Raw genomic sequence first — 21,487 nt, 5'->3', positions numbered from 1 at the left:
CCTATGCGAGGCCACTGGAGGGTTTCAAGCAGGCAAGTGAGATAATCTGATTTGTTGTAATTTAAGACAGCCAAGAGTGGAGGCTGTATAAATTCTAAAGTCTATGAAGTGTATGCACTCATTCAATCAACAAACCCATGCCCATTAGCTCTTGAAGTGCAAGGCACTACCCCAGGTACTGTGGGATGATGTTGTTATTGTTAGGTGCCTTTGAGTCAGCTCCAAATCACAGTGGTCTTATGCATAACAGAAGGAAACGTTGCCTGGTCCTGTGCCATCTTTGTGGTCATTGGTATGTTTTAGTCCATTATTGCAGCTATTATGTAGTGCCCTCCAACCCAGGAGGACTCGTCTTTCAGCTCTATTATCAGACAACATGCAGCACTGTGGGATGATCAAAGATAATTTAGACCTTGTTGTTAGCTGCAGTCTAGTTGGCCCCCGACTCATGGTGACCCCACATACAGAGGAATAAAATGTCCTGTGCCATCCCTATAATCAATTGCGGATCAGATCTATGTGGCTTTCACTGGCTGATTTTCAGAATTGCTGGGCCTTTCTTCCTAGCCTGTCTAATCTGAATGCTGCACTGAAAACCTGTTCAGCATCATAGCAACACGCAAGCCTCCACTGACAGACAGGTAGTGGCTGTGCTTGAGGTGCTTGGCAGTGAATCAAACCCAGGTCTCCCACATGGAAGGTAAGAATTCTACCAGTGAACCCTGACTGCCACGACAAATAAGACGTAGTGTCTCCCAGTCAAGAGATAAACAAGCACAGGACCCAGCAGTATTTTAGACAGTGTTAAGTCCTATGAGGGAGAGATTACTCCTGGCTGGGAGAACCAGGACCTTAGTTAGGAGAAGATGGGGGGGAGCCAGGACAGGAACGTTGGGGACAGGGTGCACAGTCCAGGGAGCCATTGGTGTGGCTTCCACTGTAATCGTACACTGCCTGTTTATTTTGACTTTTGTTGCTACAGCTCACATAAAGTGGGTCAGTACCAATTAGAGCTAATTTATAATCATAAATCTATAAGGCAGAAAGGGAACTCTTGTGCTAATGTAGTTGCCAGAATTTGATACCCGAGGAGAGCTTTAATTTGCGGTCACTACAGTTACCACTTATACATGAATATTAATGATCTGGTTTATAAGAAAAATGTGGTGTATTGGGTTTCTGGAAAAGGTTGACTTAGTTTTATCTATCTGTGTGTCTCTGTTTCATGTTTATGAGTGCAAAGAATGAGAAAGCTATAGATGCTTTAGAGCGTTGGGCCATCTGCTAAGAGTAAATGGTGAGTAGACGGACCTGCAGTCATAGGCTTGAGGACACAGACACGATGTGACATAGCTCTCAGAAAGTAAGAGAGTGCGCTGCCTACAGGCACCCAGCAGGGCTTGGCTAGTGATGGGACTCGGCACAGTGGCAGCCATGGACATGTACAGCGGTTCTGCCTATAACTAACACACTCCAAAGTCCTTTCCTCCCCGCCTCCCCACCCCCAACTCCTTAAAACTACAGATAGAGATAGGGGTTTTTCTCTCTTTTATAAAGAGCAAATACTTTTAATAATTCTTTTGCTTAGAAAAATGTTGTGGAAATTAATGTTTGTGAACTCTCGATGGCGGGGCACAGATCAAGGACCTTTGTTATTCCCTCCAGCCTCTGGCATGGAGCCCCCCACCTTCCTCACAGGCTCGTAGGGTGGGGTTTAGACAGAACCTTAAATATCAAGGCTCCGCTCATGATTGTTGTTGTTGTTAGGTGCCGTCGAGTCTGTTCCGACTCATAGCGACCCTATGCCTGGTCCTGAGCCATCCTTACAATCGTTGTTATGCTTGAGCTTATTGTTGCAGCCACTGTGTCAATCCACCTTGTTGACGGTCTTCCTCTTTTCCGCTGACCTTGTACTCTGCCAAGCATGGTGTCCTTCTCCAGGGAATGATCCCTCCTGACAACATGTCCAAAGTATGTAAGACGCAGTCTCGCCATCCTTGCCTCTAAGGAGCATTCTGGCCGCACTTCTTCCAAGACAGATTTGTTGGTTCTCTTGGCAGTCCATGGTATATTCAATATTCTTCGCCAACACCACAATTCAAAGGCGTCAACTCTTCTTCGGTCTTCCTTATTCATTGTCTAGCTTTCACATGCGTATGATGTAATTGAAAATACCATGGCTTGGGTCAGGCGCACCTTAGTCTTCAGGGTGACATCTTTGCTCTTCAACACTTTACAGAGGTCCTTTGCAGCAGATTTGCCCAATGCAATGCGTCTTTTGATTTCTTGACTGCTGCTTCCATGGCTGTTGATTGTGGATCCAAGTAAAATGAAATCCTTGACAGCTTCAATCTTTTCTCCATTTATCATGATTTTGCTCATTGGTCCAGTTGTAAGGATTTTTGTTTTCTTTATGTTGAGGTGTAATCCATACTGAAGGCTGCGGTCTTTGATCTTCATCAGTAAGTGCTTCAAGTCCTCTTCACTTTCAGCAAACAAGGTTGTGTCATCTGCATAACGCAGGTTGTTAATGAGTCTTCCTCCAATCCTGATGCCCCATTCTTCTTCATATAGTCCAGCTTCTCGGATTATTTGTTCACCATACAGATTAAATAGATACCTTTCCTGACTTTAAACCAATCGGTATCCACTTGTTCTGTCTGAACAACTGCCTCTTGATCTATGTAAATTTTCCTCATGAGCACAATTAAGGGTTCTGGAATTCCCATTCTTTGCAGTGTTATCCATAGTTTGTTATGATCCACACAGTCAAATGCCTTTGCATAGTCAATAAAACACAGGTAAACATCCTTCTGGTAGTCTCTGCTTTCAGCCAGGATCCATCTGACATCAGCAGTGATATCCCTGGTTCCACGTCCTCTTCTGAAACTGGCCTGAATTTCCAGCAGTTCCCTGTCGATACACTGCTGCAGCCGTTTTTGAATGATCTTCAGCAAAATTTTGCTTGTGTGTGATATTAATGATATTGCTCTGTAATTTCCACATTCGGTTGGATCACCTTTCTTGGGAATAGGCATAAATATGGATCTCTTCCAGTCAGTTGGCCAGAAAGCTGTCTTCCGTATTTCTTGGCATAGACGAATGAGCACCTCCAGCGCTGCATCTGTTTGTTGAAACATTTCAATTGATACTCCATCAATTCCTGGAGCCTTGTTTTTCGCCAATGACTTCAGAGCAGCTTGGACTTCTTCCTTCAGTACCATCGGTTCCTGATCGTATGCCACCTCTTGAAATGGTTGAATATCAACTAATTCTTTTTGGTATAATGACTCTGTGTATTCCTTCCGTCTGCTTTTGATGCTTCCTGTGTCGTTTAGTATCGTCTGCATGGAATCCTTCACTATTGCAACTTGAGGCTTGAATTTTTTCTTCAGTACTTTCAGCTTGAGAAACGCCGAGCATGTTCTTCCCTTTTGGTTTTCCATCTCCAGCTCTTTGCACATGTCATTATAATACTTTGTCTTCTCGAGAGGCCCTTTGAAATCTTCTGTTCAGTTCTTTTACTTCATCAATTCTTCCTTTTGCTTTAGCTGTTCGACGCTCAAGAGCAAGTTTCAGAGTCTCCTCTGACGTCCATCTTGGCCTTTTTTCTTTCATGTCTTTTCAGTGACCTCTTGCTTTCTTCATGGATGATGTCCTTGATGTCATTCCACATCTCGTCTGTCAGTTTGTTGTACTGTGGGGGCTTGTGTGCTGCTGTGATGCTGGAAGCTATGCCACCGGTATTCAGATACCAGCAGGGTCACCCATGGAGGACAGGTTTCAGCTGAGCTTCCAGACTAAGACAGACTAGGAAGAAGGACCCAGCAGTCTACTTCTGAAAAGCATTAGCCCGTGAAAACCGCTCAAGATTAGTGTTGGATAAGTGTTTGCTGAGTGAATAAGTGAATGTGTCCATTCCTTAATGCCCCTTCCTTTTCCCCTCTAATAGTCCAAAGCCTCATTTCAATCAGAGTTAGCTCAGAGCAAAGTGTAATGTGTTTTTTCATCCCCTCCAGCCAGCCTGGAGAGCAGTGGTCACCAGTTGCGGGTGTAAGATGGCCATGAGCTGTGGAAAACAAAACCAGTTGCTGTTGGTTCCAATTCATGGCAACCGCCATGTGTGTCAGAGTAGAACGGCTCCGTGGAGTTTTCAGTAGCTGACTATTCAGAAGTAGATTGCCAGAACTTTCTTCCAGGAAGTCTTGAGCCTCCTACCTTTCTATTAGCAGCCAAGTGTATTAACTATTTATACCACCAGAGATAAGATGTGAGGAGATATTAAACCTTTAGTTATTAAAATAGTCATTAAAATTTATTGACTGATTTGTTTTTAATATTCATTCTTTTATCTCATTTATTTGCATGTGTGTTTCATAATGCAATATATTAGTACCATGTACAACTTACAATAAATGTATATATTCACAGTCTTACTTGGGGGGAGTGCTCAGTTTCTCACTGCTTGGAGTGTAGGATCAAAGGGTTTGAAGACCACCACTAGGGAAAACAGCAGTGGTTCTAAATGAGTGAAACTTAAATGGGTGGGAAACAAAGACCTAACAAAGGTCTTGAAACTGCTGGAAATTGTTCATTCTGAAGTCAGTCTTTATTGTTTCTTGTTTTATTTTGTTTTTTAAAGTTAGTTTTCAGGTAAAAGATAAAGCAGAAATTGAAAACGAGCCAGGTTGGGGCTTATTTTTGTCCTGTGGAAAGACATGAAGAACTTAATAAAGCAAAGGGAAGGGCTGGCCCAGATGGTTTTGTGACTAAGCATATAACGCTGGTTTCAGGTTCCCTCTTCATAGGGTTCAAAGATGTTTGAAAAGGGGTGGATAACAGTGGTTTGCGGGCCTCAGATGTTTTCTGCAGGTCCTACCGGCAGGTTTCCCAGATGTGAGTGCTGAGCGGGCACTTACATCTGAGCATGTGTGACTCCCAGGAACACCTGCGCCTTCCCTACCTGCAGTGGGCCCTTCCACCCCCACACTGAAAAACCAAAACCCGAAGCCAAGAAACTGACCTGCCTCGCAGCTGGCGACAATTCTCCTGTTTGATTACAGGGGCCTATTCACTCAAGCATCAGTAGGCCTCACACACACAACTCTGTCTTAAAAACCTAGTATCTGCAAAAGGGGGCCCTGGTGATACAGTGATTAAGCATTCGGTTGCTAAACAAAAGGTCAGCAGTTGGCATCCACCAGCCACTCTTTGGAAACCCTATGGGGCAGTTCTACACTGTCCCGTAGGATCACTATGAGTCAGAATCAACTCTATAGCAACGGGTTTGGTTTTTTGGGTTTTTATCTGCAAAGAACAGAAGGGGATGGTAGGTGAAATAAACTATGACATGTTCAACAAATATGCCTTGGTGCATACCCTGTGCCAGGCATTGTTCTAAGTTCTTTTAAAACCAGAACTCAAGCTACTCTTCACAACAGTCTGGTGGGTGTTCTTATTAGCACTGTTTTCCAGATGAGGAATCTGTGGCTCAGAGAGGTGATGCCACTTGCCTGGGGTCAGCGGTCGTGTGAGGGCACCTGTGGGTCCTCTGGCCCCCAAGCCACGCTCTCCACTCTGTTCCCTGCAGCCTCAATGAACGAGGGAAAATGTTCCGCTCTGCTGGGCTGAGAAGTCCAAAGCAAAGATAGAGCCCGTCCTGGCGTGAAGTCCCTCATGCATTTTTTTCTAGTAGGAATTCCCAAACCATCCAGAATAATTTCGTATTTTTTGTTTGGTGTCATAGCAGGCCTTTTAAAATCTACAGAAGTAATACTGATATTACTTATGCTATTGCCCATTTTCTGAGCATTTTCTATGTGACGGGACCTCCTATGCCAAGTGTATGTAGACATTAATTTTAATCCTTCAGTTAAACATACAGGGTAGGGATTTGCACTCATTTCACAGAAGAGAAAGTAGAGGCCAAGTAACTTGTCTTTTAGTGACTAAGAGCCAAGACATGAGCCCAGGTCTGTGCACTGTGCATCTTTGTGGTAGGACAGAACTCAGTATGAGTAGGTCCATCTCAAGCCCCCTCCAAAGGGAGGCAATTAGTTTCATGGGCCACTGATAACTAGAGCGTGCGTGTGGCCCAGTTTGCCCTGGACAGTGCCGACGGACGCCTGTTGTTCAGTGCTCCTTTTCATTGTCCCCACCTGCCCTGCTTGGGGCTGGATGCCACGTGGTCTCCAGGCCACGGCAGACACAACATCAGTCCCTCAGCGCCAAGCCCTTTTGATCCAGAACAGTTTTGAAGTTTTATCTTCTGCTGGGCTTCATTAAGGCCTCATTAGGTCTGAGGTCCTCCCCCCATAGTTGTAAATGTTACCGTGGTTCTTGGTATTCAGGTTAACAAATTAGCCCAATTAGATGGCAAAATTAGTCATTCTAACTTTCTGAAGCCTTGCTTGGAGAAGCTTTGCGAAATAGCATTTATAGTTTTCTAACAAGCAATTTAAAGGACATCAGCATGTGGCATTTGTTTAAGAGGAGAATGTCCTGAACAATGCCCTACTTCAAAACAGATTCTGTGGTTTGCTCACGGCTGACTTAGACGCATAGCAGGCGTAGAGCCCCGTGTTGTCTTGCAGGAGCATTTCCAAATGGTTCTCTTAGCTCTTGGAGCCACAGCCAAGGACCACAGGCTCTGGCTGGAACCCACTTTTAATTCCAGAGCCTTGTTTTGTGAAATTGTGTTTCTGCACCACCCAAGAGTTCCTAATGGGCTCCAGAACAGCTGCTTTGAATTCCCCCGGAGTGGGAGATGGCAAAGAACCTACAACGTGGAAGGAGGTTGAGTGGGGCACAGAGGGCAGAGCAGGCAGCCCCTCAGAGGGAGCTTGGGAGAGCTGCTGACACTGGGGCCCGGGAAGCAACATGGGGGAAAGGGTACACCCCTGTAACAGCTAATCAGGCATATACATGTTCTTTAACCTCACCTGGGCTCAGTTTCCTCACGTGTTTAAAAGTGATAATACACCCCCCCTCCCCTTGGGGTTACCGGAAGATGAAATAACGCACCTACCATGCCGGAAACATAATAGGCATTCGGTAAACTTGAGGTCCCTTCCTTCTTTTCTGCATTCTTTTCACTTCTAGCCCCAGGTGCTGGCATCCCTGTTTCTGGCTCAACTGGCTCTTCAAGCAATCTTATTAATGCCTATTAAAATGAAACCCAATAAAAGGGCCAATATTTGGTGTTGAAATAATTGATGTAGCAGAGCAAGCCCACGGAGCACCCAGGCAGGCCCCGGGTACAATTTAGCCTCACACCTGGGGGATGAATTTCACAACTCTAATTGCTACCATATAATTCTTATTAATGTTGTGCTATAATTCCTATTTATTCCATGGGGCTTGTAAATGCATTAGTACTTGTCAACATATTATTTTACACTGTTTATGATCTGTAGAATTATGTCCTTCAGGCCTGTATTGTGCAAAAAGCTCCAAATAAATGGCTTTGGTCCTCATTAAAAAACAGCAAAAAGGGGCTGGTTGTTAAGGTGGTTCCCCATCCCTGCTGTTCTGAACAGAGAAGTCAGGAGAGTTTTAATTCAATCCTAAAAAGAGCTCTTAACCTTTAGGAGCACAGGAACCCCCTCCTTCTACCCGAGTGCTGTGGCTATGATGGGTCTGCCTGTGGGGCAATCTGTGTGGAGCTGATGGGGTGCAGCTGTCTGGGGTGCGTGTGGCAGGCAGACATGCACTCTGACAGCTTATCCTTGGAGCTCCTGGGGTTTCTGCCCCTTCGCTCCCCACCTTGGGGTAGCCTCTTTTGGTTCCAAGTGTCCTCGTGGTCTTCCCAGCCCAGTCTATAAAGAAAAAGTTCTGAAACTCGTTCCCACTGAAATGTAAATCGCTAATAACAGAGTAAAATATAGCCCACACCCTGAGGTTTGTGCATTACTAGGCCAATCAAGCTTCAAAGTCGGGACATAGGATTCTAGTATTTGGAACGCCAACCCTGGCTGACATGTGCAGGGGAGGGTCTGTCGTGGTTATTTTTGTTTTAGCCTCAGTCTTCCTAGCACCTTTGCAGCCACAGACTGGCCTGCATAGACTTCAAGTTCATGCTTGGCCAGTTCTTAGCCATGAATGAGCTGGTCTCTTACGTGGGAAGGCACAAATCACCCTCGGGTGGTCTGCAGGAGGAAGCGTGCACAAAATCCCTGTGTGCCTGGGATCCCCACCCCAAGGGCAGCAGTAGCTGCCATGTCACTGCTGGTCCTCCTGCCCTGTGGGTGGCCAGAGTGAGCCCATGGGACGTGACTTCTGACAGGCGATGTGTTCTCTGCTCCCGCAGGCAGCGAGTATGATGAGGAGGAAGTGGACTACGAGGAGTCGGACAGTGATGAGTCCTGGACCACCGAGAGCGCCATCAGCTCGGAAGCCATCCTCAGCTCCATGTGCATGAACGGAGGGGAGGAGAAGCCTTTTGCCTGCCCAGTTCCTGGATGTAAAAAGCGATACAAGGTAAGAGAAGCCACCTCGCTGGGCATAACCACGTGGACAGGGAGCAGCCCCTTCTACTCACAGCAGGGGCCCAAATGAGGTGCTTCCCTCTCCTGCATCTGAGGTGGGCACAGCGTGCCCTACATGAACCACTGGCTCCTGGTATCAGGGTGTTTGGTGGCTGTTTTCCCCTCTCCTACCCCACGTGGGAGCTGTAGGTCAAAAGCAGTCTTTTGTTGGAGGACCATGTCTTTTGATATTCTTCAAATTCGTGTTAAATCAGGGAACCCATTAGAGTATCAAATGTGCTATTGATTTGCCAAGCCCTTTCCCCAGCTGGTAACTCTACAACTGGATCGCAGAATCACAGAGGACCACTCTGAAGTCTTCAAAGCCGGCAGAACCTTTTGGGTGCTTAGCTTCCAGCTAAGGAAAGTCTTGCTCACCCTGTGCCCCCACCCTCCCCAGCATGAAAGGGACTTGGGAGGACAGGGGCTTGGATGTCCTCCTTTCTGTAGATGTCACAGAGCCAGGGTCTGAGTCTTGGTGTCATGGGCACCTGGAGGTACTACATATCCTATTAAGAAAACTCAAAGGGACAAAACAATGAGAAACAACCACAGCATTCAAGTGTGGGTCCAGAAAGTTGCCTTAAAAAGAAAAACAAATTTGCGGACTTTCTCACGAGGTGCCAGCAGCTCTTTAAAATCCAACTGTGGGGTAAAAAAACTGAAAATCAGCAATATACCTGGTGCATTTCATGATATGCTAATTTACCCATAGCTCAGCAGATAGACCGGAGACCGTTAAAAGACAAAGATCTGAATAATGTGTGATCGCATAAGCACTTCTTACATGGCTCCTTTTTAAATATGTCTCTGCAATGAAAACACCTGCTGGGGTACTTTTTACATCTGTTGCTAATTTAAAATCCTGGAAACATATCACAGAGGTAAGTGGTCCAAGGCTTTACCTGCTCTATATACTGTCAAATTTGTATCACGTAAAGTTCAGATGCTCTTTGTTCAAGCCGAGACCCCAGTCTGGAGATGTACAAATGCCATCGGGGCATCCTGGAGGGCTGCTGGGTGGACGGCAGAGCATACCTGTGCGTCTACAAATGGCCTACCTGTCAGAGGGTATGGGAGCGGAAGAGTAAATAGCCAGGTTGCAAAAAGCCAAGGGGATTGTTAACCCAAACCCATTTCTCCAGAGGGCATCTCTGCATTGCAGGAGATTTTTCCTCCTTCTTTATTTTAAAGTAGAAAAATCTAGACAGAGAACGCTGCGATCATATCCTGTCTGCTCTCTGGTGCCTGTTCTCTCCCTTCGTTCCACAAACCGTTCCTCCTTGCCTGTGTCGTCTTGCTGCCCTGTCACGTGCCCGACGCTGTTTAAAGCATGTTGTACACATCAGCTAAATTAAGAGGAAGTTTTTTTTTTTTTTAATGACCCCCACCAAGGCTGACCAGAAAAAAATACAAGCCTCCATATTCTTGGACATAAATGTAACAACCTTTGTTCTGGTCAAAGAGGGTGAGGTACTCTCTTCTCTCACCTGTCTCTAGCTTCCCTTTTTCATGTCCATTCCCCAGTCAATTTTTTGTCATTGTTCTTTTATTCTTTAATTTTTCTTGCATTTCTAGCACTTTCCTCCTTCAGTTTTCTATGACTGGGTTGATTGGGGGTTTTTTGAGTGCTCTCCCTCCATCTAAGACCAAGAGAAAATTTAGTGACCCATGGACCGGGAGGGCTCCCTGCTTCAATACCACTGGCTGTCACATGACATGGGTGGCAATTAGGGGTCCTGGCTTTCATGAGGTATGTGTAACTTTCCTATTCTGGGCCAGCATGTCAGGTAATGATACATGAGACAATAATAAACATGTAACTACTTCTCCTAACCAAGCACTGGAGATGAGGGTACCCTAAAATATCAGTTTGGCTTTTCCTGTTCGAAGTTACTGGCTATAGGGCAGTGGTGTTCTCTATCATGATTTTTAATCATTTCGTCCTATTTACTGCAGCACGTTAGTTGGCTTGGGTGTTGGTGAGAGGAGGGTAGAAATGAGCTGGTGTGCTGTGGAGTCGGACAAAACCCAGAAGTGCTGCCATATTGTTTACTCCTGGGGTAACTTCTGAATTTTCTCACTCCCTACCCCCTTTTGACAGGGAGTTCTGTGACCAGTTAGTCTCTTGGGCACTGACTCAGGATTAGCTCTTTTTACCATTTCACTGGCATTTACAAGGCCAAAATAAAGATAAGGCATCAAATTTCTCCGACTTCTAATTGAATAGGTGAAGGAAGAAGGGCCCTGAAGGTACAGCTAAGTCTCCAGGTTTTCCATTTTGATTCATCTGCCTAGGAATGCCGCCCCCCCCCCCGCCCCCGCCGGCTTCTTCATCAGCACCTCTAGTTTTCATTCCATTCATTTCTTAAGACACAGCTTGACTGCCCCCTTCTCTGGGAAGCCCTTATAGATTTCCCAGGCTGACTTACAGACCAGATTTATCTTCTGACCTTTCCAGACGCTTTGTTCTTCCTGCCGGCAGAGCACTTTCTGCACCAATGCACCATAGCCCTCGTTACTCTGCAGACCCTCACAGTCCCCTCCTCACTGTCCAGCACAGGTCTCAGGACTTGTAGACGCTCAGAGGATAAAGGGATAAAGACAGCCTGCACTGTGTGTTCCCTGCTGACCACTGGAACCCCGCAGCAGCAGGGAGTGATTCATTCCCTTGGATTTCTCTCAGACACATTCCAGGCCTTGAACGATTGATCGCATCTGCCTTTGTGTGCTGCTCACAGTTTTCTAACTTTGGGAGAAAGAGAGAGGACTTCCCCACCTTATAACTGGGAATACGTTTAAAAGACAGGTTGAGTGCTTTGAGGTTTTTCCCTTCAATAATTCGTATATTAGAACGGTTAGGATTAAAGACCTTTTGCTACTTTTCATTTAAGAAATGTAAAACAGAACAAGCTCCCCCAAAGTTTCTCTGAGAGTCCTCTCCTGCATGGAGAACACTGCCTGTTTCAGCAACAGAAGGCAAGACTGGCCTCCACTATTTGGGTAAACAGGAGGTGGACGTGTGGCTCAGGGTTTTCCCAAAAAGGTACTTCAGCTTTTCTCTCCCTCCCTTGATGGATCTCAATCTCCTTGCCCCTCCTTAAGGATCCCACCAGAAGCTGTTGGAAGTGTAAACTGACACAACCTCTCTGGACAGCAACTTGGCATTAAATAATCAGAGCTTTTAAAAATGTTCATATTCTTTAGCTTCTTAGTTCTCCTTCTAGAAATGTATCCTAAACACATCATCATAAATTGATGTACAAGAATGGTCATCACGTTACTTAAAGTAAGCAGAAATATGGAAGATACTAAATTTCTCACCACAGGTGAGATAGAATTCTGCCATCAAAATTTTTCAAAAAATATTTAATGACAAAGGAATCCTCAGAGTAACATTGTGGCAAAAACAGATGCTAAGTAAGATACGTAATGTACATAGAAAAAATACTGAAATACCTCAGATGTTAATAGTTGGTTTTATCTGTTCTACTTATTTATGCTCTTCTAATTTATATTTTATTATTAGATTTCTACAGTTATCTACACTGAACACATATTACTTCAATAATCAGGGATAAAATACAAGTGATTCCTTTTTTCCTCAAAGGTCACCCTCCTTGCCCTAGACATTGTGGGTAGCCATAGCACCTGGCTTTCTGGGGCTGGTGGAGTGACACCTTTAAGCTCTAACATCACCTCTACCATCCCTGGCTTTTTTTTTTCCACCTTCCTCCCTTGTCCAGTCCCCAAGCAACTTCATCCTTTATGTGGAACATAAAAGCTATAGCTTCCATAACAAGGACACAGGTCATAAATTATATATATTCAGGCCTGAATACCAGCAACAAAGATCAAATATCATTAAAGGCAGGATAGCCCAGCTTGGCATCCAGACTTTAGGTTTCATGATTTGATTTGAAGTGGTATTTTGACAGTAGCCTCTAAATTGTTGTCCATTGACTGGCTTAATTCCATAAGTAGGGGTGGTAGTTCTGATGGTAAAACCTGTCAGCCTTCCCCTGCCCACCACCCCAAGCCTTCCTGAATGCCTCTTGCCTGACCTCTTCCCTTCAGATACTAGCCCATTGTCAGAAGACCCTTGTAATTCATAGCCAGTTTTCTCCAGATGGAGTATCCTAATCCTTCTGGACTGGTAAGATGTTTAAAAGCTTCCAAGCTAGTTGTGCTAACTCATGAGTACCTAGCATGTTAGGAGGCTACGGGAATTCTGGGGGAATATACAGGCTATGGAATCAAACATCCTGCTTATATTCCAATCCTATCATCTACCAGCCACATGATCTATCGTTCACCATGAGTTTTCTCATGTAAAAGATGAGGATTGAATCAGGCAGTAGACATCAATACTCAGCACTGGGATAAGGTCTTTAAGCGACAGTGATCATCCCTTGCCCTATCAAAGATTAATTCTCATTCCTCTCTAAAAAGACCCAAGTATTTAAGCATTTCATTTTTAGTCACTTGCCTTTGTGTATTTATAAATTTCTGAAAGATCAACTCATTTCAGGGTCTATTTAATCAGAAATTTCAGTGAATCTTTTTAAAAATCCTATAATCTTGGAAAGTGGAAAAAGCTCCCATTACCTATATAAAAAGCTTGCTCAGCAGTCTGATTCAACATTTGTTGATAAGGGTGTTCCACACCTGTGAACACTTTAAGCCATGGCAACAAAGAGAAAAAAGTGATGGTAAGGCAGGTTCTTTGGCCATCCTTGGAAATGTCACACCTCCAAATGGGCAAATAGCTTCATAGTTTTTCCGGCAGTGATGCCGATATATGGGGTTGGCTGTGTTTTCTTCACAGCCTTAGCCAGCCACACAACATAATGTTTACATTCAAGCAGGAAGCAGACCACAGAGCCTGTTAGAATCACCTCAACTCCAGCTTGTCCTTCTGGTAAACTCTGGGTCTGGTTTCATGTCCAACTGGCTTCTTGTGGCTTCAGCATTTCTGGTTTTTAAGCTTCTCTTGCCTAATTAGTTACAAAAACTCAGGCCTGAGTGGCATATCTAAGCCCTGATCCTGCTGAGGTTGCTGTGCCTTTCTGTTTGTTGGTTAGTGCTTTTTATTTTTGATTTCCTCTTTTCTAATAAGGTGTGAGTGGTACGGGACACAGGGGTTTTTAATAGTCCCTCTTGCAACAAGTTCCCTGTGAAAAGAAGAACATGGTGCAATGTTTAGTAATCTTCATCTACAAAAAGGGGCCCTACTTAGTGCTCAATGAGTATTTAATATGCAAATTCTTACCACTTCTGAACCAGGGGACTTTGTCATATTGTTACTATTACCTAGAAAGGTGGCAGCCGTCTTCTAAATGGTCATAAACTATTGTAATCTTTTTTAAGTGGCTTAAAAACAATTATCTTTTATGTTTGTGTGTGTTGACTGGGCTCAGCTGGGTGGTTCTCCATGTGGCTGCAGTTAAGGTAACAGCTGAGGCTGGAGTTACCTGAAGGTTTAATTGGGCAAGATACACAAGATACACCTTAAGGTGGCTGGGTGCTATCATCACGGTTGCTTGGAAGCAGTACTTAAACTGAGCTTCCAAATCAAGAATCTGTAACAAGTCTTGAAATCTCTGAGACTTTCCTAACCTGTGTTTTCTTTTTTTGGAAGACATGTTGTTGGTCATCCCAAGGATCTTTTATGGCATCGTTATTAACTCTTTTCAGGGTAGAAACAATTCTGAGAGGAAGCAAAGTTCCAGGGAGAAGAAACTATGCCTCTTTGTCTCTATACTGAGTCCTAAATACGTATTTTATGTAAATTTAAGAAATCAGTACTTTTATTTTCGGAGTAACTGAGGCATACTTGTTTCCTTGAGGTAGCTGTGTGCATGCCCAGTCTGCAGCCCATGAGTCCCCACCACCAGACTGTGTCCTTGCAGGGTCACAACTCAGGTCCACACAAAAGCTTACTATCTCTCTGAACAGCTGCCATCTAGGAGAGGTCTGATTGCATTCAGGACCCATACTGTGGTTCTCTCAACTTTGACATTGTGTGACACCATATAATAGGTGCTATTTTTGTCTTCTCCACAGAATGTGAATGGCATAAAGTACCATGCTAAGAATGGTCACAGAACACAGATTCGTGTCCGCAAACCATTCAAATGTCGTTGTGGGAAGAGTTACAAGACAGCTCAGGGCCTGCGGCACCACACAATCAATTTCCATCCCCCGGTGTCGGCTGAGATTATCAGGAAGATGCAGCAATAACATGCTGGTCGTAACTGTGCCAAGAAATCCTCACCAGCAGTTGCTGATTTTGAAAACAGCCACCTTTTTTCAGGGGAAGCATTCAGCAACCCTTTAAAAAAAAAAAAGAATTAAATGCATGCTTTAAATTTTTCTGTAATTTTGGAATGATGTATCTTTGTAGAGTTAATGATTTTGTACATTTGCACATGTATTCATCATACCCATTTTCATTACTTTGATATAAGGTGCTAAACAAAAAAAGCTCTAGGTTCTTCAGCACATTTCCCCCAAAACAAAATAAAACTGAGGGCATGTTGCACATTGTTTAGTTGTATTGTAGTGGTATCAATCCGGGGGAGGAGGGGCTGGCACTGAGATTTTTTTTCAAGATTGTAATGTGATTGATTGAAGTTCTTCAACACATCAACTCACATATGTTCAATACCAAAATAATACCTTCATTATCAAACTGGTTACCATGCCTTACATAATGGAGTTAGTATTTGTGAGTAGAAAGACTTTAGGTAATGGAAATATAAATAAGAATGTTTAACATAATATGCTAAAAATATTTTCATATTTAAATAACATACATAAAAGGTGTGCTTTGTGTTTTATATTATCTTGCAAATCCTTTTTCCCTTTAAAAAGCTGAAAATCTTGCCATCTGACTTACCAATCATTTTAGTGTTATAAATGGCATTTTTGTACAAAATAGTCTATTCAGTTCACTCATTAACTCAACATACATTCATTGAGTGCCTGCTAGGTGCAAGGGATTCCATTTATGCCTGTCGATATTTGTGGACCAAGATACCAGTTTAGTGAAATACTTTTCCCTGAAATCTGTTGTTAAGAAATACTTAAGTGCGAGTTTTGTGTGTGTGAAATTTAGTTATATCTTCATCTTCAGATGAAGTTTTAAAGCACTTTGTAGTTCTCTATTGCCAACAGATTTAATGTTTTATGTGTTGCCAATTCTTCCAGCCACTGCCCTAACAAACCTATGGGTTGCAAATAAGAATTAAAATTCTAAGCATGTTTCAAAGAAGAGTGTTTTTGTTAAGACTCCTATTGCCTCTTCTTCACGCTCATTGTATTGACTTTTTTTTTAAGGCGCTTTTCCCACCATATTGGAGATGTCTGCATTCCCACTGAAAATGGTCTGTTTAGCTTTATGAAACATTCTGCCGAAATATGAAATTGAGCCTTATTGACAGTTAAGTGCTTCTTGCAGCAGGTGGTCAAAGAATGAATGATGTGACCCATTAGAGTAGCCTACGTCTGGACCCTTCCTGAGTGTTCCTCACTGACGATACCATCATGCCTTGAGTGTTTTCTCCCAAGTGCTATTCCTTAAACACGAGAGTTTACCAATTGCCTAATTATGCAATAAAACTGCTTTGAGACAGCTAACTGCCCACACAGCAAACTGGTGCAACGCAAATCTGAATTGCTTATGAAATAGCTTTCTTCCCATATTTACATTTGATGAAAAGTCTTACACACAGCTGGGAAGCAGGTGTCCCTCCTCAATTTTTCAGACATTTTGAAAGGACGACAATTCTGTTAGCCAAATGGGTAAGTTTCTATATTCATAAGTTGGGAATCCTCATAATGAGGGATTTTTAAGTATTATAAAGACACTGCCCTCAAAATTTCCCTCAGATCTCTGCAGAGTGGTCTTGGTTCTGAATATAGTGTTTTCCTGTATATTTAAAAGGATGATCCAGACATGGGAAGCTACTAGTTGGTGCATAAGAAGGCCCTACTTGGCTATTTCTTATCTACCTACAATTGACCAATAACAAATTTCCTGGGCCAACGATTATTTAGCTTCGCTCCTTCTAGCGCAAGAAACTGCAGGCTGGATCAATCAGTTCAACAGCTAAACAGTCATAAGTCATTGTGCATGTTAAATTTCTTTCAAGTATAAAACAAATTCCAATTTCTATTTACTTATTCATTGTGACAGTATTACTAAACAGGTAAGGATGGGAATATTTTGTTATACCGTGTATAGTGAATGTATTGTATCGTGTCTGTGAGAACTGTGCTTTAAATTATATTTTCATATGTTTTGTTGAGGACAGAGCACATTAAGTTTGAAAGTGACAGAGGTTTGTTTTAGAACTGAAGGCAACTTAATCAAAATTCCTGTCAAGAAAAGCTGCTTATAAATGTAAATGAAATCACATTTAAAATAAACTGCCTCTGACCCAAGATAAACTTGACTCTTTATTTTCATTAGTATCCATTATGAAAACCAGTATCAAGTTTACCACAGGAACTAATATCCATTCAGTGCCTTGTTCTATCTTAGACTGCCTATTTGCATATCCCATTACTGCATGTAGAGTTTATTCTCAATCTTTTACGTAGACTGCACTGCTTTTCTGTCGATAACAAATTACATAAGCTTGGGCCAAAACCATTTAAAAGTTCTAGGCTGATGAGATGAATGACCTCATTTCCCTATTAGCAGTACTGTACGTAATGTCATTCAGAGGATACTTTTAGGTCTAGCATGATCTATAATTGTTAACTGATGCAAAAGAAAAAATGCTCATGTCATTGAACAATTTTAACTGAATATATCCTGCTTACATCAGGAAGCTAAAACATGGAATCTTCAATGCTATTACCTCCTGAGACAGCTGTTTTCTAACACTGGCACCTACCTGCCTAATACTGTTGGTCCTACTCAGAAACCTTTTTAAAGAATTCCAACAATACACAAATTCTGCTCCTAGAAACAAATACGAGCAACATATATGTACACAGTTAATACACAGCACCCCAAAATGCCACCAAGTCTGAATATTAGGTTAACATCTTAAGTAGCTAGTTTGCTTACAGTAAGCCTAAATATTTTCATAACTTACCAAAGCAGCAAAATCTAAAGCCAGAACAATAATTCTTTAACATTTTAAAAGAGAAAGGAATAGAGTTCAGAAATTTTTTAAAGGCCCAGACCAAAAGGATGCTTAGTATGCTAGGTCAATAAGAACTATCACAAATAAATACAACCACCATGAAATTACCCACAAGCCTCCAAAAATGTGTTCTCCTTAATGTTCATAAAAGTTCCATAGAGCAGGACAGACATAACTAAAGGAACACAGTACTTTGATTTCAGTTTATGCATTACATTTTTAATCCTTACTAGGAAATATGTCAAAGTTATATTCTCATCAGGAAAATCTGAAAAAGATCCTGATACATAGAGATTTCACACCACAAATACCACTGTTTAGTAGCTCATTCAGTATGAAAACAGTTGCACTAATCTTGTTCCATTTTTCCATAGATATAAACACAACTTGAAGATGTCTTAAAAATAATCATTCAGGTTACTGTAAAAGCTTTCAGTCAGAATTTGTGTCCCAAAGTAAAATATGCTATGAATTCTTGAAGCAAACATTTCATATACAAAAAGGATATTTGCTTTATGGCAAGCACGTAATCTCATTCTGTACGCAGCTCGAGAGAGAGAGTTAAACCAATTTCATCGGCTAAATTACAGAGCTTTCTGTATTCGAAAAATTACTTCGCAAAACTATTAGGATGAATTTTTTATTACATAATATTTAGTAGTCATGCTCAATCATCAAGGTCAACAGAAACTTGTAAATATTCTGCTAAATAATCTAACACTATACTTATTTTTTCAGTGTGGTAACATTAAAATAATCCCTGTATCCTTTATTCATACAACTTCACAAACTGGGGAATAAATAAAGATACAAACACACAAGAACTTTTCTTAAAGCAGGTAAGATTAACAGAGGTTAAAATTATATTTATTAAGAAGCCAAAGATCAACCCTAACCTTAGTAACACCATCAAACTGCAAAGTAGCTCTTGGTCAGAGAAGTGTGGAAGAGGGTACATGGGAAGGTGAAGACTACACCTTGCAGTCTCCTAAGTTGTCTATTGGAGGTGATTTTTTTAAACTGCTAAACTGTATTAACTCATAATAAAAGTAACTAGTCAAAATTTAAAACATTCTGATCAAAATGGGTCTGAACGTGCCTTTCAAAGCCCAGCTGGTCATAGTCAGGAGGGAACTGCTCACTGCACATCGGGCACACCTTCCAGTGACTTTCAACGTGTTCTTCAAACTTGCTCTGATCATAGTTGGGAGGGAACATTAAGTCACAGAGGGGACACTTCTTGTGAACATCAAAGCTTGAAGAAATAGGAAAATGAAAATTATACATTTCTAATAAGTTGTATAACAGTCAATCTTCAGTATGACAAGGTTAAAAATATAGCTAGTTGACTAAAATACTAAACAACCTACTAAATGCCTCAAAGTCTTTAGAAACTTTTTTCTGCTCCTAAAACCTAATTGACAATTAAAACTTAAGTCTTATAATTCAATTGACAAAAATCTTTTTTTAATTAAAATTTCAAGAATACAATCATATGAACTAAATTCTTTAATTTTTAATAGAAAAAAACCTTTTTAACGAAACTATAAGGAAATACAACTAACAATTTCCTAACAGCCACCCACTCAGTTTAACAACTAAGTTTTTTTTTTGTAGCACGCACTAGTTCCTATGGATGGCATGCACTAGAATCATCCCAAGGGCCTGTTAAAATATGTGTGCTGGATCCCAACCCCAGAGTTTCTGGTTCAGTAGGTCTAAGATATGGCCCCAAGCATTCGCATTTCTAACAAGCTTCTAAGGACCACACTTTGAGAACTACCGGTCTACAGAATTCAAATTCTACAAAAGAAAGAGAAAAATTACCTGGAATCAAAGCAAAAGCCTGTTCCATGCCCATGTAAATGCTGACTTGGAGGATCAGGAGCAGTGGGTACATTCTCGTCTTCCTGGGCAAAAAAAGAATTTGCCACTTTTGAGAAAAGTGAAACTTAAGTTCCTTAATTCAAACAAGCACATGTTGAGAATATAAAGGAAGTAAGATTATTCTTAAAATACACAAATGTTTGAAAGTAAATTTTACCAAGTGTCTCACTATGGACTATGGACTAACAGAACAGTCTCATCTTTACTGAAGTAAAAAGTAGCATCCAGTGGAATGGCAGGTATACCTGTATCTGTGAATGAAACTGAATGAGAAGAACTTTTTGGATCTATATATAGGTAACTTCACTGATTTTTTTTTAATAGTTCCATAGACTGGTTGACAACTTTCATAAAAATCGTAAGTCTACATTATTTGTCCCCACTATTCTCATTTGGTAACAATTTGCAAGACATAGACTTCTCTTTGACCAGAGAGAACTGCTGTATAATATTTAAGTCATAAAGGAAAACTAATAAATTGTACAGTTTGCAAATGTATGTTCTTAGGCACACACATGGACAAATCCAACTGGAAACTACCTGTTGTAAAGCAAAGCAACACACTGAACTACAAGCCTTAAAAAAAAAACACCGATTTGGATTCACACGCCTGCATCCCAGTGGTCAGTTATCTAGAGCTCTGTATGTGCTACCGAACAGCCAAACATGGAATTTCACGCAACATTTAAAGAAGCCTCATCATCTAAGCTGCCCGTTTGCTTTCTTCCTCTCGGCGGTTCTATGAGCTTGCTCTCTCACGTCATGAACTAAGACCACATAAACGGATGTAGCAGGCACTGACAGAAGTCCTTATGCTGCTGGGTAATCATGCTTGCCTCAGAGCTGCTATCAATGGGCTAATTAGTTAAGTCTGTCATGGGAAGAGGTACCAAAAAAGGTATGAAATGTGAAGTGACAAACAAAAGACAGACTAAACATCTTTTTTATTTTGTACCTGGCTGTCCTTGTGACCACTGTGTGCTAAGGCCAAAGTCAACACATGAGATAAAAGACAATACCAATGACTCTGAGCAACTTTTATTTAAAATTAGAAAATTAATACTTTATATGTCCCTAATTAGTTTGTATTATTAGGTAATATTAGTCAACATCCTGTCCTTTTAATGAGATGTTACTGTTAAGCTCTGTGAGATACTCACTTCTAGTAATGTTATCAGTTAAACAGTAACACTGAACTCTACAATTTAAATGTTTACGAAAATCAGAAAGCAACTTTGAAAGATCTGTATTACTTTCTAAAATATTACTTTTCTTCATATATAAAAATTAACTCAAATTGGTTCAAAGAACTAGATGTTAAGAGCTAAAACTGTAAAACTCTTAAAAGAAGAAAATACAGGGGTAAATCTTCATGAATGGATTTTGCAATGGTTTCTGAGCTATGACAACAAAAGCACAAGCAAAAAAAAAAAAAACACACCAGACTTCATCAAAATTAACTTTTGTGCTGCAAAGGACACTATCCAGAAAATGAAGACAACCCACAGAACAAGAGAAAATACTTGCAAATCATGTACCTGACAATGTAAGAACTCTTACAACTCAATAACAAAAAGACAACCCAATCAAAAGACAGGCAAAGCTTGAACACTATGCTCTTTTAAGAACTATCTATATGGGATCAAAGTGACAACAGCAACACGAAGGATTAGGTACAAAACTTAGTGGGCAAGTGAGTTTATGTTAATGGGGAAGGGAAAAGGTGAGAATGGTTGCACAATTCAAAGAATGCTATCGGTGTCTGAATTTACATGTAGGAACTGAATTTACATGTAGGAACGGTTGAATTGGTATATGTTTTGCTGTGTATATTCTCAACCAAAAAAAAGGGCAAAGGATCTGAATAGACATTCTTCCAAAGGTATACTAATGGCCAATAAGCCCAAGATGATC

General features: G+C 41.6%; 2 protein-coding genes across 6 annotated transcripts in view; one reads left to right on the top strand and one right to left on the bottom strand.

The window, feature by feature from the left end:
• Nucleotides 1-17,002, top strand: part of JAZF1 (JAZF zinc finger 1) — a 371,846-nt gene extending 354,844 nt beyond the window's left edge. The window contains exons 4-5 of the mRNA XM_049893335.1: nucleotides 8,309-8,478; nucleotides 14,592-17,002. Coding sequence (XP_049749292.1) covers nucleotides 8,309-8,478; nucleotides 14,592-14,768 — 347 coding nt within the window. The 3' untranslated portion in view covers nucleotides 14,769-17,002. The remainder of the gene's footprint in view (nucleotides 1-8,308; nucleotides 8,479-14,591) is intronic.
• Nucleotides 17,003-17,705: 703 nt separating this feature from the next.
• Nucleotides 17,706-21,487, bottom strand: part of TAX1BP1 (Tax1 binding protein 1) — a 94,808-nt gene continuing 91,026 nt past the window's right edge. For 2 of the 5 annotated variants that reach the window (XM_049893324.1, XM_049893326.1), the window contains exons 18-19: nucleotides 19,514-19,596; nucleotides 17,707-18,941 (exon numbers count right to left, since the gene is read on the bottom strand). In XM_049893324.1, the coding sequence (XP_049749281.1) occupies nucleotides 18,740-18,941; nucleotides 19,514-19,596 (285 nt within the window). In that variant the 3' untranslated portion in view covers nucleotides 17,707-18,739. Of the gene's footprint in view, nucleotides 18,942-19,513; nucleotides 19,597-21,487 lie in introns of all 5 variants that reach the window. The other 3 variants (XM_049893327.1, XM_049893328.1, XM_049893325.1) reach the window with 2 other exon arrangements.

The sequence above is a fragment of the Elephas maximus genome, chromosome 8 (assembly GCF_024166365.1).
Source record: "Elephas maximus indicus isolate mEleMax1 chromosome 8, mEleMax1 primary haplotype, whole genome shotgun sequence".
Lineage (NCBI taxonomy): Eukaryota > Metazoa > Chordata > Mammalia > Proboscidea > Elephantidae > Elephas > Elephas maximus.
This window is presented reverse-complemented; position numbering and strand designations above follow the sequence as displayed.